This window comes from Cynocephalus volans, chromosome 7 (genome assembly GCF_027409185.1).
Source record: "Cynocephalus volans isolate mCynVol1 chromosome 7, mCynVol1.pri, whole genome shotgun sequence".
NCBI lineage: Eukaryota > Metazoa > Chordata > Mammalia > Dermoptera > Cynocephalidae > Cynocephalus > Cynocephalus volans.
Window position 1 is genome coordinate 95795282 of NC_084466.1, and position 23333 is coordinate 95818614.

At 52.3% G+C, this 23333-nt stretch overlaps 2 protein-coding genes across 7 annotated transcripts; one reads left to right on the top strand and one right to left on the bottom strand.

Moving 5' to 3' along the window:
• Positions 1-930: 930 nt before the first annotated feature.
• Positions 931-6566, top strand: NDST2 (N-deacetylase and N-sulfotransferase 2). Of its 2 annotated transcripts, none has more exons than XM_063102241.1 (14): positions 931-970; positions 1054-2397; positions 2592-2679; positions 2986-3140; positions 3326-3511; positions 3791-3919; positions 4051-4233; positions 4326-4422; positions 4516-4639; positions 4775-4949; positions 5158-5328; positions 5434-5543; positions 5742-5844; positions 5942-6566. In XM_063102241.1, the coding sequence occupies exons 2-14, from the start codon at positions 1393-1395 to the stop codon at positions 6065-6067; spliced, it is 2652 nt and encodes an 883-aa protein (XP_062958311.1). In that variant the 5' UTR covers positions 931-970; positions 1054-1392; the 3' UTR covers positions 6068-6566. The 2 variants fall into 2 exon arrangements, with proteins under 2 accessions (XP_062958311.1, XP_062958312.1); XM_063102242.1 differs by having other exon boundaries at positions 3401-3511.
• Positions 6567-6684: 118 nt separating this feature from the next.
• ZSWIM8 (zinc finger SWIM-type containing 8) lies at positions 6685-21290 on the bottom strand. 5 transcript variants are annotated; one of them, XM_063102219.1, is made up of 26 exons: positions 20800-21290; positions 18221-18374; positions 17873-17967; positions 17525-17697; positions 17249-17356; positions 17040-17121; positions 16786-16906; positions 16131-16332; positions 15832-16007; positions 14464-15460; positions 13426-13557; positions 13110-13289; positions 12824-13007; positions 12518-12616; positions 11859-11983; positions 11194-11434; positions 10937-11095; positions 10603-10831; positions 10140-10429; positions 9756-9979; positions 8712-9200; positions 8315-8474; positions 8014-8190; positions 7732-7851; positions 7299-7409; positions 6685-7162 (listed from the first exon to the last, which is right to left on the bottom strand). In XM_063102219.1, exons 1-26 carry the CDS (start codon positions 21005-21007, stop codon positions 6702-6704), a joined length of 5697 nt encoding a protein of 1898 aa, XP_062958289.1. In that variant the 5' UTR covers positions 21008-21290; the 3' UTR covers positions 6685-6701. The 5 variants fall into 5 exon arrangements, with proteins under 5 accessions (XP_062958289.1, XP_062958288.1, XP_062958292.1 ...); XM_063102218.1 differs by having other exon boundaries at positions 8291-8474; XM_063102221.1 differs by having other exon boundaries at positions 6859-7162; positions 7299-7477.
• Between the last annotated feature and the right edge of the window lie 2043 nt (positions 21291-23333).

Sequence of the window (23333 nt, forward strand, 5' to 3'; positions counted from 1 at the left end):
CGTGGGAGTGGCTAGAGTGGGGAGAGCGACAGTAAAGCTTCCAGAAGCAGTCTATGTAAGAAAAAGGAGAAGAGAAGTCCCCCAAATTAGGTCTCCTTAAAACTGTGGTTTCTGATCACTCCATCCTTATTCTTTCTCTCTCTCTCATTGGTTGGATATGACTCTTAAGCTCCTGTTGCTCTCTATCACCCAGCCCCTCTCAACTGTTTTTGTAATAGGACTCAATCCCTGATAACTCTCCAGGCTAGCCCAGGGACCCTTCTGAGCTGTAGAACCACCTTGGCTAAGCTAGGAAGGAGAACTGGAATGTACAGAGACTATGGACTCAGCTCTCTGGCTTTTCTCAGGTTCCAATGATGTGGTCTGCTCTGGGTTTACATTTTAGCTCCTGGCACAGTTGAGGTGAAAGGCAGGGGGTGGGGAATTTTTCTCAAGCAATGGAAAGGAGAGTCCTCAAGCTCTGGGTTTGGAAGCTAATAGAATGATTAGCTCCGTCTATCTTTCCCCTTGAATTCCCCCACCATAGTGTCGACTTGATTGCGAGTTAGTTAGTGCTGTTGGCTGTGATACTGGGTTTGACTGATGAGGAAGATTAACAGACTCATGAGTTTCCTCTTATCTGATGTTTCGTTGGAGCATGGGACTTTGGGGTTTTCTGTCCCTTCCTCACAGAATGAGCAGAGCTCTTACTGGTTGGCCAATTGCTCAGTCACAGGCTTGGGACTTCTTTCAGAGCAGGCCTGTTTTCAGCCTCCTGGGCTGTTTGGCCTCTTGTTGATGGGAGATTTGTTCCCTTCCAGCACTTGAGTATGCTGCTCCAGTTCTGAGCTTAGTTTGGGGAGGAGAATTTGGACACTCATTTCGGTATTCTAAGACAGGGAACAACTGTGAAGCTAAGGTATGGGACTCAGCTTGTGTTCTTCTTCTACAGGAGCTTTTTTTGGAGAACAAATCAGCCAGTGAGCAGGAGGTAAGAGAGATGGGGTGAGGAGGAGAATGGATTGATGACAGTTTTGAGGGGAGAAGTAACCCATCCATTTCTCTGTCTTACAGATAGTGGGGGCAGAGATTGTGAACTTTGCTGACCTCTGATGTGAGGAGCTCAGCCAGGGCTGAGGGTGGAGCCTGGCTTAATTTGCAGCCTGAAGCCATGGGCTGGGGGTCATGGTGACCTGAGACCAGTGGACTCTGTCCAGTTACCCCCTGCTGCCCCTTCTACCTCCCCTACCCTATGCTAAGGGGACTTATTTCCACCTCTTCAGGGAACTCACCCTGAGGGAATCCCTTTCCCCTATTTTCCTATCTTCTACCCTCCCAAGAGAGTCCCAACCTATAGAACTTCAACCTCCCATCCCCTGAGGTGGTCCCCATTCCTTCCTCCCTTCCCCCGCCATGCTCCAGCTGTGGAAGGTGGTACGCCCAGCCCGGCAGCTGGAACTGCACCGGCTCATACTGCTGCTGATCGCTTTCAGCCTGGGCTCCATGGGCTTCCTGGCCTACTATGTATCTATCAGCCCCAAGGCCAAGGAACCCTTGCCCCTGCCCTTGGGAGACTGCAGCAGTGGTGGAGCAGCTGGCCCTGGCGCTGCGCGGCTTCCAGTCCCACCCCGGCCCCCCAAGCCTCCAGAGACAGCTCGAACTGAACCCGTTGTCCTTGTGTTTGTGGAGAGTGCATACTCACAGCTGGGGCAGGAGATTGTGGCCATCCTAGAGTCTAGTCGTTTTCGTTATAGCACTGAGCTGGCACCTGGCCGAGGGGATATGCCCACACTGACTGATCATACCCATGGTCGCTATGTCTTGGTCATTTATGAGAACTTGCTCAAGTATGTCAACCTAGATGCCTGGAGTCGGGAACTGCTAGACCGGTACTGTGTGGAGTATGGTGTGGGCATCATTGGCTTTTTCCGAGCCCATGAGCACAGCCTACTGAGTGCCCAGCTAAAGGGCTTTCCCCTTTTTCTACACTCAAACTTGGGGCTCCAGGATTACCAAGTAAATCCTTCTGCCCCCCTACTGCATCTGACACGCCCCAGCCGCCTGGAGCCTGGGCCACTGCCTGGTGATGACTGGACCATCTTCCAATCCAATCATAGCACATATGAACCCGTGCTTCTTGCCAGCCTTCGGCCAGCTGAGCACCCTGTACCAGGATCGATGCCTCGTCGGGCCCGGCTTCCCACTGTGGTACAGGACCTGGGGCTTCATGATGGCATACAGCGGGTGCTGTTTGGCCATGGCCTTACCTTCTGGCTCCACAAACTTGTCTTCGTCGATGCTGTTGCGTACCTCACTGGCAAGCGCCTCTGCCTGGACCTTGACCGCTATATCTTGGTAGACATTGATGACATCTTTGTGGGCAAGGAAGGTACCCGCATGAAGGTGGCTGATGTTGAGGTCAGTCTTTTTTTTTCCTTAAATTTCTTTTCTTAGAAACTGTTCAAGACTAGACTGTCAGACTCCCTTCCTTGATTCCGATTTGTCATAAGTACACTCCTTGCCCTTTTCAGGCAGGAAGAATGCTACTTCTCATATATCTCCTGCTCAGTCTGCTCTGTCCTGATTTCTCATGTCCCTGCTACTTTTCCCAGGCTCTGTTGACCACCCAGAACAAACTCAGGACCTTAGTCCCCAACTTCACCTTCAACTTGGGCTTCTCGGGCAAGTTTTATCATACTGGTGAGCCCATTTCCCTGCTCTTTCAGCATATCAGTATTAGTTTGATCTCTCCTTTCAGTGTGTATCTCCCTAGACAGACAAGTTGGAGAAAGGGCAGGGTCGGACTGTTGTGAGGAGCTAGGGGTGGGTATGAATTTAGGTTAGCATGGGTGGCTGAAGGGCAAGTTGGCAGTGGGGCAAATAGAAATTTTTAGGTGGACAGGGTTCAGTAATGTCCTAGGGATGGAAGGTGGTTAGTGTTGTTACAAAACAAAGGAGGGCATAGGGGCTGACTGGCTGTGATCAGTGGTCAGTGTGTGGTCATAGGGACAGAGGAGGAGGATGCAGGGGATGACATGCTGCTGAAGCACCGCAAAGAGTTCTGGTGGTTCCCCCACATGTGGAGCCACATGCAGCCACACCTGTTCCACAATCGCTCTGTGCTGGCGGACCAGATGAGGCTCAACAAACAGTTTGCTCTGGTGAGACCCTTGAATCTCTTCCCCATACTTTCTTTCAGAGATTGTGCTTCCTTTTCAACCTTCCCCTTATGGGATACCCTTTCCCTTCCCTTTCCGTTTTTCTTTCTGTGGAGGCATCCCCACCCTTTTTACCCTCTACTCCCCAAACCTCACCAGGTCCTGGTGAGAGTCTATGCCATTCCCAGGAGCATGGGATTCCCACGGACCTGGGGTATGCTGTGGCCCCTCACCACTCGGGCGTGTACCCCATCCACACTCAGCTCTATGAGGCCTGGAAATCTGTGTGGGGCATCCAGGTGACCAGCACTGAGGAGTACCCCCATCTCCGCCCTGCCCGCTACCGCCGTGGCTTCATTCACAATGGCATCATGGTGAGGGACTCCCAATACACGCTTGAATCAAACTCCCACACATTTAGACAGCCTCCAACCTGCATTGACCTATGTCCTGTCCACTGCCAGTCCAAGTTCATCCACATAATAGGGGATAGAAGGGTGAAAAGTCATAATGCACATAAGAACTTTATCGCTATAACTTCAGAATGAGTCCTCTATAAACCCAGGGAGTCCCAGTGCTTCAGGACTTTTGTCCATCATTTACCTCTCATTCTACCTTTCAAATCTCATTTATCTGTGTTTCTTTTCCCTTAGGTGCTGCCCCGACAGACTTGTGGTCTCTTCACTCACACAATCTTCTATAATGAGTATCCTGGAGGTTCTCGTGAACTAGACCGGAGCATCCGAGGTGGAGAGCTCTTTCTGACCGTGCTGCTTAATCCGGTAAGGTGCTGAGAGGGAGGGCTAGAAGATTGGAGAGCCAAAGTGTTTGTAGTCTGGGACCGTTACTCACCATGGCTGATTCTGAGATGGGGTAGGTTCTGCAAATCTGACATGCAGGCACCCCATTGCAGATCAGCATCTTTATGACCCATCTGTCCAATTATGGAAATGACCGCCTGGGCCTGTACACCTTTGAGAGCCTGGTGCGCTTCCTCCAGTGCTGGACTCGACTACGACTACAGACCCTTCCTCCTGTTCCTCTTGCACGAAAGTACTTTGAACTTTTCCCTCAGGAGCGAAGCCCCCTTTGGCAGGTAAGGGTGGAGCTCAGACTGAGCAGAGTCATGATGGAGGTGGGAGCTTAAGAAAAGATTAGTCCTTATCTGATTCTTGGCCTTTCCTTCAGAATCCCTGTGATGACAAGAGACACAAAGATATCTGGTCCAAGGAAAAAACCTGTGATCGGCTCCCCAAGTTCCTCATTGTGGGACCCCAGAAGACAGGTGAATCATCCTTAGCTAACTTCTCTTGCCTTGCCTTAAACTCAAAAGATCCTTTTATTCATGCTGTTGGTCTGTTCTTTCTCTCCCATTTAGGGACCACAGCTATTCACTTCTTCCTGAGCCTGCACCCAGCTGTGACTAGCAGCTTCCCAAGCCCCAGCACTTTTGAGGAGATTCAGTTCTTCAATGGCCCTAATTATCACAAGGGTATTGACTGGTGAGCCTGGGATCCCCTTGAATGCTTCTCAGAGGAACACCGCCTTCCCCCAAAATACCCCATTCCAGCTTCCACCAGCACAGAAGTCTGGCCCCAACACTGCAAATTTTTCTGTCTCTCTGTGCTACTTCCTAGGTACATGGACTTCTTCCCTGTCCCTTCCAATGCCAGCACTGACTTCTTATTTGAAAAAAGTGCCACCTACTTTGACTCAGAGGTTGTACCACGGCGGGGGGCTGCCCTCCTGCCACGAGCCAAGATCATCACTGTGCTCATCAACCCTGCTGATAGGGCCTACTCCTGGTACCAGGTCTGCCTGAAGCTAGGGATATATTGGGGCTTCAGGTGGAGTTGGGGGGAGGTGGTGACTGCTAGAAAGACAGAAAGGAATGAGGGAATGGAAACTAAGCTAGTGCCTTGGGAGGAGATCCTATACTGTCTGTCACCAGACCAAGAATAAGGACAGGATAATTCAGTCAGATCACCAGTCCTTTCTCTTCCTACTCCTTGTCCTTCAGCACCAGCGAGCACATGGAGACCCAGTTGCTCTGAACTATACCTTCTACCAGGTGATTTCAGCCTCCTCCCAGGCCCCTCTGGCACTTCGCTCCCTGCAGAACCGCTGTCTTGTCCCTGGCTACTATTCTACCCATCTACAACGCTGGCTGACTTACTACCCCTCTGGACAGGTACAGTCCCCCAAGAGCCCTCAGTGGGGACTCCTTCCCTTCCTCTTCCCTTCAGCCCAGAAGCTTCTTAGGAATATAGAGGGAACCACATCCCTGTCCCTTTAGTTGCTGATTGTGGATGGGCAAGAGCTGCGTACCAACCCAGCAGCCTCAATGGAGAGCATCCAGAAGTTCTTGGGTATCACACCCTTTCTGAACTACACACGGACCCTCAGGTGGGATAGCATGACCTAGGGAAGGAGTATTCTAGGGGAAATGGGGAAGCAGGTTGACCATGTCTGTTTGGAAGAGACATGGATTTACCCTGTCTCAGAAGGAGAGACATGCTCCTGTGGGCTGGGAGGGGTAGTGTGCATTACAGGGCTTGAATTTCTCTTCTTCCTGCCATCTAATCACTTCTTCCCGTTGAGTAGGTTTGATGAAGATAAGGGATTTTGGTGCCAGGGACTTGAAGGTGGTAAGACTCGCTGTCTAGGCAAGAGCAAAGGCCAGAGGTACCCAGATATGGACACTGAGGTAAGTAAAGCCTGGGGCAGGGTATCCCTCTCCACTTCCAGGATCCAATTCTGTATCACCCTTCTTACCATTTCTGCCTTCACTTTTCTCCTGTCAGTCCCGCCTTTTCCTTATGGATTTTTTCCGGAACCATAATTTGGAGCTGTCAAAGCTGCTGAGCCGGCTTGGACAGCCAGTGCCCTCATGGCTTCAGGAAGAACTGCAGCATTCCAGTCTGGGCTGATGTCCCAGGCTCCCATACCAGCAAAAAGCCCCCTGCTTCCCTAAGGGGCCAGCCCAGAACAGGGCCCATAAAGGAGATTAGAGTGGCCTGGCCCCTTCTACCTCAGTGGCCCCCAGGCCTGGGATGGCTGAGAAAGGAAGAGCATCCCTTTCACATAGCTCCGGGGCCTAATAAAGGGGCTTCCCTTGGTACCCCACATCATGGTACTAGGCACCTTTGACCCATGATCCTGGGAGGTGGGGAGGAGTGAGAGGGTCCAGGCAGGGTGTAGAAGAATGTATTAGTCCAGTGTTTTCCTTCTTTGTCCCCAGCAGTGTATCTACTATCTATACCTGGCTAGGGAGGGGCCCCTTTAGTCAGGCACTGGGATCTACCTGTGGCCCGGCCTCCCTAATGTCATTCACATTGAATGGGGATGAGGCCGGACAGTGGCTCATAGAGCTGAGTATGAGCCCTAGCTGTGGGCTAGAAATGTCCTTAATAAACATCCTTATTTTTCTGTTTTGTCTGCTTCATTGGATTGGAGAAAACGTAGAATAAAGCAAGAGTTAGACATTTCCCCCCAGTTCAAGGTTCATCTGCACATGGAGGGAACGAAGGGAAAGGTCCAGGCAGACTAGAGTAAAAAAGGAGTTTATATATTTATAAATGCCAAATAAATACCAGAGGCCACCCAATGCCCCCTCCCAGACAGGGCTGTTTCCCCCAGCCCTAGGCTTGTAGGGTCTGACACATCTTGGCCCCAAGCTACAGACCAAGAGCAGCTGTCAGTCTGGGCTACCAGGGAACTGAGTGGAGATGATCTGTCCAGCCAAGTTTCATTCCCCCTGTGTGAGGGGTCCCCATAGCCACAGGCCTCTGTCCCTGTATAGGGCCCTAGCGGGGCCAGACTCAGGGGGAGAAGGTGGTCATCTCGAGTGAGACCCGCTGCCACAGCTCCTTGGTCTGTTTGCTGCGCTTGAGGTTCTGCAGGATGTCGTTGAATTGCATCATGCCCATGGGTGTCAGGCAGAAGGCGCTGCGGGCACTGCGAATCGCATTCACAAAGTCGTCGTAGTCGGCAGGGGTCAGGTGAATCAAGCGGTGGTGGATGTACTGGAGGAGGATGTGTGTAGGGCGAGCCTTAGTACAAAGCACAGACCCAGTCCCCTCCTCCCTTACATGCTGGCTGATCTGGTCCGTGACTGCCCAGGAGGTGCGCCACCCTGCTCCATACTTGCTGGGTTGTCACCTGCATGTAAGCCTGCTGGCAGCGCTGCACCAGTTGGTGGAAGGCCGGGGCACGCAGGTGGTTGTGGGCATGAGCAGGGCTCAGCCGCTGCAGCGTCTCCATGACGATCTCCTGCAGCACAAACGGGCTCAGCACCCCCTTGGCTGCCCCCACACAGAACTGGTGCACGTAGTTCACTCCTGGGGGGCAGGGGGAGGGGCATGAGACGGGGGTGGCCACCTCTGCCCTAGGGACCCAACTTAGGTATCTCAGCTCTGGCCTGGCAAAGAGCCTCCCTCCACCCCAGGAGCTGAGGTAACCCTCCGCCCCCCGCGCACGCACACATACCCGACCAAGGCCTCAACTCTGAGCAAGAGCTAGGAAGGAGGTCTGGGATAGGAAGGTGAGGGAGCGGATGGGGGGGAACAATGGTCCTGGGGAGGGGAGGTGTTACCCAGCTTTGCTGCCAGCCCCAGCAACCATTTGACATCATCAGTGTAGGGGGGGCAGCGGGAGAAGTTGTTGGGGTGATCGTTGTGTGCCCGGCGACCCAGCATTTCTAGTGCCAGCATTCCTGGGAAATAACGGTCGGCACATGGTTAGGGGCATCTTTTTCACTCTACCCCAAACTGTTACCTGACCCCACGGTAAACAAATGAAGAGCTAATGGATGGGGTCTACTGAAGAACCTCTGGCACTGTTGCAGGTGTGAGCGCAGAAAGGGGCTGCCTCTTACCAACACGGTAGGCAGCATGCAGATGGTGCAGGCTGTGTGGATTGACAGGTTGACTGTGCGTCTCCTCCTCGGGTGGTGGAAAACCCCCGCTCACCAGTGGGCTGGGCTGTGTGGTCAGGGCCGGCAGCGAGGCACCCTGGATGGCTGGAAATGTGGATGCTGGATGGACACTGCTCACTGAGGGTGGGATGAGATCCACGTGAGGAGCTCTGAGCCCAAAGAGGGACAGAGATTTCCTCCCCACCTTCCCTGCCCAGTGTACCTCCCCTCCATTCACCTGCTCCCTGTCCCCACAACTCACAGGCCACACTGGTGGGCAGTGGGAGCCCTGGCTCTGTGTGGTAGGGATGTACTGTGATGGGTGCCATGGAAGGGACAGGAAAAGACACAGCAGTGGCAGCAAGTGAGGGAGGAGTCACCGAGTAAGGGTACTGAGCCCCCAGGAATGCAGGATGCACACCCTAGAGGTAGGGAGAAGAGAAGGAAGATATCAAATTATATTAGGATAGTTCTCCCCCTTTGCCCCACTAACACGTATCCCTACATTTCTTAGTTGGCCTGGGTCCCCCAGACTCCCACCACCTCACCAGGACTCTTGGATAGCCCTACCATTACTGTCAGAATACCCCACTCCAATCCCCCATGAACTCCCAATGTTCTCCCACATGCCCCACTCCCCAGCAGAACACTGGTCTCACCTGTGGGTATGCAGAGCTGGGCACAGGGAAGACGGCAGGCCGGGGCATATGAGGCATGGGGTGGGCGGGGTGAGCTGGGTGCGTGAGGTACTGAGGGCTGCAGGGCAGGTGGGGCTGTAGAGCAGTGTAGGGGTGCAGGCCAGGGGAGTGACCATGCCCCAGTCCTGGACCCGGATATAAACTGGACCCCACTGAGATGACTGGCACCACTGTGGCTGCTGCTGTCACTGCTGCCGCTGCCACTGTAACTGGCTCAGTCCCTGGGCCTCCCCTGCCCTCAGGCAGCCCCCGCCCAGCCTCCCCAACTGCCCTGATCCCATTGGCACTACAGCTTGTAGCCCCTTCACGGGCTGTGGATGAGCCACCTGCTGTTTGCTCATATAGCCAGAACCACTGGTGAGCAACCTCAAACAACACTTCGGGGTACACGCCCCCACCCTTAGCCGCCTCTTCCACTGCCATGCAGGCCTTCTCCAACATCAGGTTATCCTGGAAGGGAGGGACACAGAGTATTAAGGAGGAAGGGCTTTGCCCCAGGGATGATGTCAGATGACATTCTAATGTCTCCCTCAGAGTTGACTCATCCCGGGGAGGCATCAAAAGTCAGGGTCAGTGCTCAGAGTCAGTATCAGAGCAGTGAGCGCTTCACACAGACACTGAATACTTGCTGACCAACAGGAGTCAAGACCCAGGTTACAGTCCCAGTTCCGAACTAATTTAACCGCCCCCCTCCCACCCGAATCTCATCATCTCTCTGAGTCCTTCCCTAAGTCTTCCATCCTGGGTGATCATCTTAGTCCCTAAACTATAGGCCTCCATCTCCTTATCTATAAAATAGGAATAATCCTAACCTTAGAGTTGTCAGGTAAAGGAAATGATGCATGTGAAAGCACATTAACATGTAAAGTGTTACCATGAGAGGACAAACTGGATAGTTTGTACACTCCAGGATATGGGAATCAAGAGCTGGGCCTCAGCTTTCCCATGCCCAACCTCCCTGCCCAAATGCCCCAGAGCAGGTCCCCAGATTGCCTATAGAAATACCTGCTCCTTGCACTGCACCAGGGCCCGCTGGATTTCATTGGGGTTCAATGCATGGGCATGAGGCAGGCAGCTTAGGGCCAGTTCCGCCGCTGCCCTCACCATATTGGAGTCTCGTGCACGAGATGCCCTGTCAGCCAGGGATGCAACCTCAGGGGGTGTCAGGTGCCCATCCCAGCATTCTACCAGTATAGTCAGGGCTGCGCTGCCAATCTCCATTGCCTGGCCTTTGGGAAAATGAGAAAAGAGCAGAGTGGGGTTAGCGTGGGCACCACTGGGGCATGAGAATGATGTCTTTCCTGTCAGATCAATAATTCCACAAAGACAAGGCTCTTATCTTCACCAATTAATCCCCCTCCTGTACCCAAATTGGGACACTGGATTTACCTGTAATCCAGGAAACGTGGGAAGAATAGGTACGTGAGAGCCAGTTGGGAGAAACAAAGTTGTGCAGGCCAAGGGCATAAAGCCCAATCTCGAAGGCGCAAAGGTGCAGGTTGCGGTGAGGACCCTGGTGGCCCCCTGAGGAAGATGGATGTGTGAAAATTGAAGTGCTGCTGTTGCCCCCCGCCTTGATCAGCACTGTCTTCGCCAGCTCGAAGTAGAAGTGTGCAGCTGCCTCTGATGGCTGATTGGGTACATGGGGAGCATGACTCTCGGGGCGGCGGCCCTTGTACCTGAAGGGGCAATGGGTAGGGACGGGGGTTGGGGTTTCTTTGAAATGGGTGTCCAGGTAGGTTGGGAAAGGCCAGGGTAAGTGAGGACATTGGTGGACAATGATTGGATTCACACTAGAGATGTGTCTCAGGGTGGGCCAGATCAGGGACGATGGGTATTTCTTCCCACTGACCTGCCAACTTCAACTGTCTTTGCCCGGGCCCCTCCACTGGCACTGGCCCGGCGACTTCCACTGGAGGATGAGGAGCCCAGGGAGTCCGAGGAAGAGCTGCTAATGCTGTCACTGTCTTGTCCTCGACCCCAGGAGGTGGGGGCCCAGCCCCCTCGAAGGGGCCTCCGGCTTAAGGTGGGGGAGCTGTCCGATGTTGTCTCGGGGGCACTGCTGTCAATACTGGCCATGCCTAACCCCCCAAGACAAGTCAGTCTCAGAAGTTAGGAGTCCCAGAAGTCAGACTCCAACCTTCAGGAATATCTTTCCCTCCACACTATCCCATGGGCTGTCCTACCTGTGTGCTTCTTCTTAGGCCGCCCTGGGGAGCCCCAGCCCCGTCCATTGTAGCCTCCACGACTGCCAAGTGCCAGGCGGCTGGGAACCTTCCCCTCCGGCCTTGGGGTCAAGGCTGCCTCAGATGGGAGACCCTCACAGGGGGAATGTGGGGAACTCTCTAGGTAGGGAAAGTAGGATATTGGGATGAGCCCAGGAAAGGGTACCCCAACATGACTCCATACCATTCATCCCCCCTGCCCAGTGCCCCCACCTCACCAGGCACATTCTTCTCTGTGAAGCCCTCAGTGGGACCTGGCCCAGCCCCTGCCACACTCCCTGGCTGAGCAGGCCCTGCAGAGCCTGAGGTCAGTGGTTGAAGGGCCCCTGGGGCAGATGGGCCCCCGTGTTTTGAAGGAGACCTCTGGCTAGCTGTGGCTGGGCGGCTAGATGAGTAGAAAGAACTCAGTGTCTGCGGCTTGTGAGTCTGGCTCTCTCGGTCCAAGAGTTTGTCTAAGATCTGGAGGACAGAAAAGCAGAAACAGGATGCCCTTTATCTTCTGACTTCTGTTACCTTCCTTTCTCCTTGAAACAGCCCCCTCAAGAAGCCTTGCCCAGTTCTAACTATAGGATAACTCCTCGCATACGTATCTTGGTATCCTCCATCTAACACTTACCACAGGGCTGAATATACTGATATTCAATAAATATTGAAATAAATGAATGGATGACTTTACACCCTCTGCTTCTCTTCTTCCATCCCATGCCCAGGCACTCACATAAGAACCATTGGTACCTCTTGTTCCTTATGATGTCCCCAAGATTCCCTACTTTTCTCCAGTGGAAAGAATAGCACTTTTTTTATTGTACTGGAAATCCCTAAGAAAGGTGGTGAGATTTGCAATCTGTCTGCCTGTCATAAGCCGAGTACCTCAGTCCTTTACCTTCTTGAGCTTGGCCTGGTCGTCCTTGTAAGTGATCATTAGTGCTAATGCCAGGTCACCCTTCTCCCGACGTGTGCCTTCACATAGGAGGGGATGTTCTGCTTCACTTACTGTTGTCTTCATGCCTATGAGAAGGAGGGATAGGGAGTGGCCATAACTCCCAAGACAGCAAAAGCAAACAGGCCAGGGTTCCCCAGCCACCAGCATGTGAGGGAAGGGATTCCTTTGGTCCAGCCCCACCAACTACAGAAGGTCCCCGCTGCCTGTCATATCCAGCCTAAGCTCTACTCTGCTTTACAGGCACTTCATAACCTTGCCCGCTCTACCTCCCCAGCACGCACCAATCGCTTTAGGGAAGTTGGTGTCTTCGCTCTCATGAAGAGGTGATTGCAGCTCTGTCCTTATCCATGTTGTTTCCCTATCTAGAACTTGCTTTTCCCTAGATACCTTTGGTTTTGTTGCCCTTACAACACCCAACACCCATAGCACATATTTTTGCCCTGAATTCTTGACTGTCTCGTAGGCATTAGTTGGCTCACACGTCATCCTGACTTATTACCATCCAGCCCCTTCCTTAGGAACAGGGCCCAGGTCTCACGCCATTCAAGGCCTGGGCCAGGTTTAGCTCATGGATGTGCTCAAGAAACTGACACACTCACCTAAGGCAGCAACTGCTGCTTCAAATCCCAGTTCCTCATCCCCAGGCATCTCATTGTTCCAGTTGCGACTAGGGGGCCGGGAACCCGTGGGAGAAACCACTGTATGAAAGTTGGGGTAAGTCAGGCAGACAGTAGTTTCATGAGAAAGAATGCAAGGGAACTCAAGACCCTCATCATCCCAGACCTACCCATGAAGCTGCCTGATGGGTCCTAAAGGCGATTCAGAACCTTGAGGCTCTTGGTTTTTCCTTAGAAAAAGCTATCCCTACCCCAGTTCCCCACTTACTGTAGCGTTAGGCACCATACCTGGAGCACAGAGAACGTCAAAGATGAAACTGGCCAACATGAGGGGCAACACAGGCCGATAGTCACACAGTGTCCCCTCCCGAAGCTCCTCTGCCCGGCACCGCATGGTACTCATTTCACTCGGACCCAGAGGGATCTTCTTGAGCAGGGCAGCCACCTCTGACTCCTGGTATGCCAGCTTCACCTGAAGACACAGGAAGGAACTCAGACCTCCAGAAGCTCAGTGGAGATCAAGGTGCAAGGCTCTGAGGAGACTGAGGTACACAGCTCAGATGGAACCTCTGACCTCCAAGGCTTTGGTAGAAGCCGGGGGCCGCTGTAACTCCAAGGCAAACATGCCAACTCGGAAGGCCAGGTTGTGGTGCTCTGGGCGCTCACTAAGCACCGTCAACAGGAAGGCTGCCTTGGTCAGGGTGTTGGTAGCCACCCAGGTCTGACGGCTCGTGGATACCTTGTTCTTCTTGCCCTAGAAAGGGAAGCACAAAGAGGCAGGCAGATGAGTGACTCACCTTGGTGTAGGTGGAAGGACACTCTCGATGCAGAATGGGAGCAGGTTGGGGTAACGGGGGTTCAGGAAGATAGAGGAAGGGGATCTCTCTCACCTTGGCAGGGGGCGGCTCTACCTTGAGGTCAGGTGGGTTGGCCAGCAGGTCCTGGGCAAGTTCCACAGTGAGGCGGGAGGCCTCACTACTATAGCCGTGCGCATGCAGGGCCTCAGCACAAGCAAACAGTACCTGGAAAGAATACATGGGGCAAGACAGGTTGGAGATCCAACTTCCAGGGGCAGGACATTACACTCGCTCATGTAACAAACACTCCCTGAGCACTTGCTATATGCTGGGCCCTGTGCTGGTCCTGTGTATACCACAGGAGCTCAGTCTGGTTGGAGACAGACACATAAACACACAAGCCAGTGTGACGCTAGCTACTACTGGGGAAGGTCAACAGGGGAGTAGGTGGCTTGGACACCTCATTGAGATTTGGGGCAGAGGGACAGTATCAAGGAAGACTTCCTAGAGTAAGTGATCTCTAAGATCTCTGAGACCTGAGGAAGGAGGAGGAGCTAGCCAGGCAAGGTGAGAGAAGAGCATTCCAGGCAGAAAGGCCAATATGTGCAAAAGTATGGATGAAAGAAGGAGCATTACAGGGTACGGGAGTGGTTCAGCTGAGTGGAGGACAAGGGACAGAGTAGCCAGACAAGACTGGAAAAGCAGGCAAAGATCAGATCAATGCGCTAGCTGGTTAGCTCAGTTGGTTAGAGCATGGTGCTGATAAAACCAAGGTCCAGGGTTCCATGCCTGTACTGGCCAGCCGCAAAAAAAAAAAAAAGATCAACTCAAGTGGAGCCTCATAGGTCATAGGTCATACTGAAGACCTTCATTTTTATCCTAAGGGCAGATGGGAAACCAGTGAAGAGTTTGAAGCAGCAGAGTGATACATTCAGACATCAGAGGCAAATCAATGTGGAAGTAGTGAAGAGGGTGGACTGCAGGCAGGGAGGCCAGTTAGGAGCCTGCTACAGGAGTCTAACAGTCACGCTAATGGTCCTGACAATCCCAGCTAGAACCAGATGGCTCTTCTCAGCTGTGGCTAAGGAGCACCCAGCCCTCCCTCCCTCAGTCTCCCCAGAGTCCTCTCACCTCCATGCGGCTCTCCTGTTCCAGTGGCTTCAGCCCAGCAAACAGGTCGTGCTCCTCCCCAGTCCCACCCTCGGCCTTCTCCTCCTCGCCCCCAGCCCCGTCCTGGGCATTCAGATAATATGCCTGGTAGTCATCATCCTCCTCCTCTCCAACTGCAGGGACTGCCTCTTTGGTTTGGGGGAGCCCATTGCCACTCTCATCTGTGGAAGGGAGGTCATCCCGGGTACAGATCTCCCCAGGCAGTAGGCCAGGGGGGCCAGCAGAAGCTGTGGGAGGCTCAGGCCCCTCTGAGAAGTACACGCCACCATCTTCTTCATAAGTATCTGGGGGCTCAGGAAGGAAGGTGGAAGGGCCTCGGGAGCCACCAGGGGGAGGACAGGGTGGAGGGCTCTCAGGGAATCCGCCAAAAGTGCTGGCCTCTGCACCCAGGGCCAGGCTGCTGTCATCCAGGCTCATCTCCGCCAGATCTGGCTCCAGGGAGCTGTCTTCACTGCTCAGCCGTCGCTTGTTCCCGCCGCCTGCTGAGCCCTTGCCACCACTGCCAGCCCCCCCCAGTGACTTGGCTTTGCCCCCACCTGGACCCATCTTATTCAGAGCCTTATCGCCCCCTTCAGCAGAGAGGCGGCGGGGACCTCGCTGTGACAAGGGGACCGCCTCACCCAATCCCTTGCGCTTGGCCCCAGACTCCTTAGGCCGCACAGCTGGCTCAGCAGGAAGAGGTCGGGGCCGGTCCCGGGATTCTTCCAAGCCCCCACAGCGGGGGGCTCCTGGCCGAGGGGGCAGGGTCCGGGCCCAGCACAGTGCCAGCTTCCGGTCAGTGCCACTGTAGGTGACACCCGGAAGGGGGTAGGCCTCTTCCCAGTTAAAGTAGCAGGCCTCCACTGCAGGCCGGAAGCCAGGGAAGAGCCGCTCCAGGGTCTTTTTGTGTTGTCCTCGCTTTACATTCTCAATCACCTTCAGTTGCCACTGGCGGAGCTGTGCGCATAGCTCACGGCGGCTGTGGAAACAAAGGGCAGGACGCTGCTGGAGGGGCCGCAGTCTGCACTGAGAAGGGAAAGGAGGGGATAGAGAAGGGGTGTACCCCGAAGAGGGGCACAGGGAAAGGACTCAAGGAAGTACTTCTTGAGCCAGCCCCATAGACATCACTGTAACACTCAGGAATTGTGGAAAGTGGGTGCTATTGGGGGAGGGGAAGAAGAAATCCTCTTAGAAAAAGGACTCCTAAATCACTGGTAACCCTACTGCTCAGCAGCTCCCATTTCCTTAGAACTAGAATAATAGTACATATCTTGTACAAGGAGATAAGTGCTCAGTCTGTCCTGGACTGATTCAGGCTCAGGGCTGTTGTGAGCCCAGAGGGAGACTCACCGCTGGGGGCTGAGTGCAGGGTCCAGCACAGCCAGTCTCCACAGTGTGACCATCTCGTCACACATGCTGGCACATGCATGGGCTGCCACCTCTGACTGCCCATTGCTACGGCCTGTATGCCCACTGGCACTGCTGTGTGAGGCTGAGGTGCGCACGCTGTACCACCAACCTGTTATCTAGAGACAAAGAGGGCCATGAGATACATCTGACAGCTTGGAGAAAGACTAGCACCCACCAGTGTACCTGGCAGGGAGGGAAAGCATGACGCACCACAGAGCAACCCGACTCCAGGAGATTACCTGTTCATAGGTGAGGCACTGATCAGTGAGGATTTCCAACAAGGGGGCAGCATTGCTGTCCCTCCGCTTGAACATCTCCCGCACAATGCTAAGCAGGTTCCAGACACCCTCTGGCTCGCGGCCCCTCAGAGGGCGCAGCAGACACGCCCATTCAGCAGCGGCTGGAGGCTCCGTGGAAGACAGATACATGGAGTTCACATCACTGAAAAAGTAGTAGAGCAGAGAATGATGATTCTAAGACAGGCTGAATGAAGCAGGTAAAAGTACATCAAAGCTTTGACACAAAGGGGTTCTGACCCAAAATACAGAGTACAGGGGGAAAGGGATGTCCATAACAAAAATTCTTAATCTACTGTCCAGCCTCCAAAAAAAAAAAAAAAAAAAATTCTTAATCTTTCTCTGCCTTAGTTTCCTGCTTTGTCAAAGAAAGAAAAACACTCTTGTTCTACCTCAATAAGAACAGACTACTCTGTGTCTGTACAAGATCACTACCATCCACTGACTCATTAGTAACATCTTCTGTGTGCCAGGCATTGTGCCAGTGCAGGGAATAAAAGGTGGCGGACACAGGCATTAACAGAACAAAGGATCTCTCAGCAGCCTGAGGGATGCTCCCTCTACACCACAAACACAGGTCCGTGGAGATCCAATTTACCTGAAGACCACAGGGGAGGGGCCACAGAACTTGTGTAGTGTCTTCTTGATGTTGTCGGTGAGTGTTGATTCATCCAAATACCAAGTACTCTGGTCCGAGGCTGAGGGCCCTGCTGTGGGGTCTGGGGATGACAGGCATTCAGTCACCTAAAGATAGGGGCCCGAATTCACCTGACAACAGCAAGCCTTTAGTAAGCAGCGCCGCGCACTACCAGCTGTCTTTCTTCCTATTGCCTTCTTTCTCACCACGCTCACCTGGGGCTCCACACACTGTATTGATGGCTGTTGACTGGGAGGAGAGGAGTTCATCCAGGAGACGCTGGGCTGTGGGGAGGATCTGAGGGGGAAAGGGACAAAGGCAGAGAGAACAAGGCACAGGTCAACCCAAGGAGGCCTGGGCCTGACAGGAAGGCTGGTATACCACCCTGGAGCTAGTCAGAGGAGGGTGTGCCAACCTCACCCACCTGCTGAGGGAGCTCACTGATGAGGTACTGAGCAAACTTCTGCAGCTGGTCCCTCTGTAGCCGAGACAGGGACTCTGAGACTGGGGCCCGCAGGCAGACTGCGGAAGCCTGAAGGGCACACAGAGAGAAATGCAACAATAGAGTAAAGGCTTGCTGGAGCTGGGGATAGAGAGGCAGAGTTGGGGAGGCAGGGGGCTCACATTGTGGCCAGGCATGCAGCAGAGAAGGGGGGGATGGAGCGTAGGACAGGACCGGGATAAATTGGGAGGGCCTCACGTTGTGGATGCGGAAGAGACAGAGTGCCACGACGTGGGTGCACCATTTGGCCCCAGCCCCACAGGTACAGCTGCAGGAAGTGACCCGGCAGCGGTCAAACATCACAGCCACGTTGTAAGCCCCTTTTGGGGGGACCATCTGAGGTGGCACCACTGTAGCACTCAGGTGAAACCCTGGGGAGAAATGTGGGCATGGTCAGGGAGAGCTGCCAAGACCTAGGTCTCTGCCCTTGACCCTGGCCCTGCAGTTAGTCAGACAATCTGCTCCAGCTTCTTGTCATGGGTCCTTAATTCATAACACAGAGGATGGGAGGAGTAGGGGTGCCACTGGGCACGATAGGACCCTCACCTATCTGCAGTGGGTCCTTCACTGCCCTCATGCGGAATAGCTGATCTCCTCGCTGGAACTCATCTGCACTGCCATTGGCCAGGCACGAATATAGCCTGGGGGGTGAAAAAGAGGACATAGCCACAACTCAGCAAATATACTTCAACAGACCCGTCAGAGACCACAATGCCCTAGGCATTCTCTCCGCAGGTCATTCCATCTTGGGGAAAATCCTAGGCACTCCCTCCTCCCCTTGTCCTCCTCTCACCATAGTCCCAGATACAACAATCTCTTTTGTTCTGTAGGAAGCCCAGCCAACACTTTGGAATATCGGGACCCCACTCCCCACCATCAGTTCTATAGCCTCACCGGATGTCCTCTTCATTCTCAGGGAAGCTCCAAAAAGCAATTCGGAGCTGTAGCTGCTCAGGCACTGGGGGGTAAACTTTCTCCACCACTTCAAAGGGGATGTGAAATGCCACCTGCTTTGCTGACAGCTCTACCAATGGGATCACCAGTCCATCTTTGGAAACAAAGGTTGGGGTGGAGGGAAGGAGAAGGGGAGATGAAAAGGACCATGATTACTTGGCACCAATGCCAGTGCCACATCCTGGGCCCCACCTTCACTATGAAAGAAAGGGGAGACCTGGATGAAAATCCCAGGTATCCTCCTGTCAGGATACACTAACCCTTGAGACTCCATCTGGGGGAGGGAAGCTGGACAATCCCCAGCCCACAACCTGTTACCTAAGGTTTAAAACAGAAGATACCAGGGGATATCCCAGGAAACTCCCGCTCACGCAGGTGTGTTCCAGGGCCTGAGCAAAATAACTCTGCTCGCGTGGCTTGGCATTGAATTTCCTGTATACTACAAGCACTTTAGATTCACATGACGTTAATGTCTCTCCTCTGGCATTCTTATCTCTAATTGCTTTTTTACTATCCCTTTTTCTCTAGATGACTCCAGGCCCCCATCTAAGAAAGGAAGATAGGCCAGAGCCCAGAAGAGTTCATTAAGAATGGACCTCAAGAAGCAAGAGAGCTTGCATACCTAATGCTGACTTCCCACATTGGAAGCCTTCCTGTGGAGACAGTTATCCCAGGAGACCTAGCTGCTGATCCTGAAATCACCTGGAATAGGATGGAGTGATCACTCCAGAAGGTTTTCCACACTGCTTTTTATTTTTTTAAGCCAGTCAAAAAAAAATTTTTTTTTTTTTGGCAGCTGGCCGATATGGGGATCTGAACCCTCGACCTTGGTGTTACAACACTGTGCTCTAACCAATACAGCTAATTGGCCAGCCCATTAAAGCCAGCCAAATTTAGCAGTGGTGGGTTGTATACCAACTTTAGCGACACTAATATTAATAACTTCTGATAACCCACTACCATTGGACCAGGCTATACGTTGTTTTAATCAAAAAACAGTGATAACACAACAGGCTGCACATTTTACCAACTGCCAGTCAGATTAGAAAGCAGATCAGAAAATCACAGAACTGAAAAGAACTTTTTTTTAAGTTAACCCCTTTATTTTGAAAGTGAGCAACTGAAGGTAGCTGGGGAACAGGTGACCAGATCGGTGGGAAATACATGCTTTTCAGGTTTTAACCTGTCTGGGAAGATACCAATGTGCTGAAAATCTTCACTACACTGATTTCAGTTACTTCCCTCAAAGTGAGGGAACTCTAAGCACCAAAGCTACCCACACATGCAAATATGAAAGAAGGAGGGAGGCCATAAAAGACCCACAGTGAACCAGTTACGATGTGTGTGTATGTGTACACAGAGCATGTGCTATCTCTCCACCGCTCCTGCCACTCCTAAAAAGTGGCATGTGGAAATTTCCCTCTGTCCCAAAGAGCCAGAAATCTCTTCAGGGCAGTTTGGAAAAAAAGGACTCTTGAAATGGCCTGAGTAGAATCATGCTAATGAAACCTTCCAACTGCTAAAGAAAGCCAATTTCCACTGAGACCCAGGACAAAAACTGTGCCATGAGAAAGGCAAGGAAATGATGTGGTGAGTTCCAAGCCTGTGGAGCTTCTCTTAGCATCACTTTCCCCTCCATCCTCCCTAATAAAAGCTAAATTCTTCACAGCACTAAGCAGTTAATTCACTGAAAGACCCAAGGATGAAAGAAAAGAGTGAAACCACACTTTTCCCCAAACCTCGGATATGGACATCTAAGGCTCCAATCCAGTGATCCCAACCTTGCCTTCTGACAGATATTCAATATGGCCAGGAGCACGGCCTCTGATCGAAACTTATGAACTATGGAATCTCCTCTCACAGGCCAGTTCACCTCCGCTTTCCTCTGGGTGAGATCCCTTCTTGGTCCAGCTGGGATCAGAGATCATCGCCCTGAAGCAAGAACCTACCAATACACTTTGCAACGGAGTAACATACCTCAAGTGGTCACAATCCACTCCCTACCCACATTCTCTTCTGTGTACTTTCTGGTTTGCCTCAGGCTGAACTTATTTAAGTATTCCCAAGTCAGAGAGGGAATACTTCTCCCTTACCCCCTCTCTAAGGCAAAGGAACGACAAAAGATCTACCTTCTGTCCAACCCAGGATTTCACTGGCACAACACGCACAACACACACACACACACACACACACACACACACACACACACACACACACACACACACACACACACACACACACACACACACACACACACACACACACACACACACACACACACACACACACACACACACACACACACACACACACACACACACACACACACACACACGGACACGGATAAGGCAGCCCACCCCAGAACGGCCGGAAAAGCGAGTCCTGAAGTCTAAGCTTGGGACAGCTGGTCCGGGACAGCTCCCGCGCGGAACCGCTCCCGGGCGGGACAGCTCCCAAGCAAGGCCCAAGCAGGGCCGGAGCAGGGCCTGCCCGCTTCCCTCCCCAGTGCTCACCCTCACCTCTCATCCTGCTACCGCCACTGCCACCTCCGCCACCGCCGCCAGTGGGGGAATTGGGCCCCGCTGACTGTTTGCGCCATCCCCGCCAGTTCTGGCAGAGGCTCTCGGCCTCGGAAATGAAGGAACAGAGTGAATCCTCCTCAAAGCGGTCCGAATCCTCGAATGAGAAGCGCTCTCCGTCCTCCCACTCCGCGAACATCAGCTCCATGGGGCCCGCACCCCCCGGGGCCGGGTCCCCCCCTGCGGATCCGGGGCCTGGGCCGCCGGCCGGGAGCTGAGGGGAGGCCCGGGGCCTGAGGGGCGAGCCGGGGCTGGGGGTGGCCGGGGCGCTCAGGGCGGCCGTGCCGGGCAAGGATCTCAGGTCTGGGAGAGATACTGGACCAGGCCTCGCCCCAAAGCGAGGTGCGAACGGGGATCGTGGCCAGCCTCCGAGACTCAGGGCCGGGACGAAGCGCTCGGCGGCCGGGGCCTCTAGGCGGCTGCGGCGCCGCCTCCCCCATCAGCTGATCTGAACTTCCGGCCGCGCCGGCCACCACCACTTCCGCCCTCGGGCGCTCTGGAATCCGACTCGGTACGGGCGGATGTAGGGGACATGTTTGTTTAATTGCTGCATTTCCTGCTTTTTCTCAAGCCCACCCTTAGACACCATAAGAGGAAGCCAATCTCCAAATGTTTACGAAATGACTACAGATCCCAGCAATAACTCGGCGTCCATAGTGTCCCGAAAGCATAAACAGCCGCCATGCACGTCGGGAATCGTAGGCTGTCAAGAGACAGCACAGGAGCCATTGGATGGAGGTAGTGTCCTAACTCCGGATAGGCCCCTCGGCTGCATCGCCTCCTGGGAATTGCAGTCCAGAAACCTGCGATCCCGCAGACTTTTTATAAGGTTTCATTGGGAAAAAGCACCAAGAAAGAAGGTCTTTGATTGAGGAAATGGTTGTACTGTTTGTCAGTACGGCCTTTAAGTCTAGCAATTCTTAACGTTTTTTTGTGCCGTGGACATTTCAGCAGTGTGGCCCCTTCTCAGATTCTTTATAAATGCACACGATAAAATACAAGAATTACAAAGGAAACCAATTATTTTGAAATACGATTACCAAAATATTAATAAAACAAATTTGTAACATGGTAGTCCTTTTTATTTACACATTAAATGACAAGACCTAGTAGAAAATGTAATACTTTTGAAGCTAGTGATAAGTATTTTGAGATATTTGTGACCAAATGAAATAAGATATGAACATACCATGATTTCATGTAGGTAATGCTAATGCTACTGTGACTTGTCTCCCAGAGTCCTACTTGAAATCCTTAATTTCAGTTGTGGTTAAAGATATAATTTTTTCCCCCATCTAAACTCGCAGACCTTTTACTGGGAGTATATCGGCCCTAGGTTAAGAACTCCTCCTAAGTCTAGTCCAAAGTCTCTAAGCACTGAGCTTCTTCCTATAGCTAAAAGGCTTAGCTTGCACAATTAGGCAGTTGCCCAGTGCTCTCCATGGGGTATGAGGACTATGGGAAGAGATAGCTATTGGGGGCCAGGGAGGCAAGACCCCTTCCTTACCTTAATAATTATCCCATTCAAGCATTAAAAACTCCACTGATCTCTTTGCCTCACATTTTTGTTTTTGGTGGCTGGCCAGTGTGGGGATCTGAACCCTTGACCGTGGTGTTATAACACCACGCTCTAACCAACTGAGCTAACCAGCCAGCCCTGTCTCATTTTTTTTTTTTAACTGACTTGTAATAATTCTACATATTTATGGAGTGCAGAGTAATATTTCCATACATATATACATTGTGTGATGGTAAAAACCAGGCTAATTAGCATATCTGTCACCAAAAACATTGATCATTTCTTTGTTTTTCTTATTGATTTTTTTTGGCAGCTGGCTGGCCAGTAAGGGGATCCAAACCCTTGACCTTGGTGTTATCAGCACCACCCTCTAACCAAGTGAGCTAACGGGCCAGCCCTTATCATTTCTTTGTGATGAGAACATTTGAACTCCTATTTCCTAGTCATTTGAAAATATAAAATTGTTATAGACACCTAGCACTATTACAGAATACTAGAAGTTATTCTTCCTATCTAGCTGCAATTCTGTATCTGCTATTCAACCTCTCCCTATTCCCCTTCTCTACTCTTTGTCCCATATTTAATGCTGTAAGGTACCTAGAAAAGGTTAACTCAATGATGCCTGAAAGGGCAGCGTATAAGTAAAATGCTATGCAATTGCTCCTAATACAGGGGATCAGATAACTTGAGAGAAGTGAACAGGTAATACACAAACAAGATAACTGTCAGTTAAATTCCAGTTTCACTATTTGGGAGAGTCCAGTAGTGAGGTAGTTGGAGATTGAGGACAAATGATAATCACCACTACCTGATTATCTTCAGGAGGGAATAAGAACATAAGGTTGCCAGAGCTTTTCATTTTTTTTTTTTTTTTTTAAGGAAAGCTAAAGAGTAGATTTTTATGACACTTTTTTCTTACTTTTGAATGTGGTCAGCTATTTTAAAAACCTTTTTT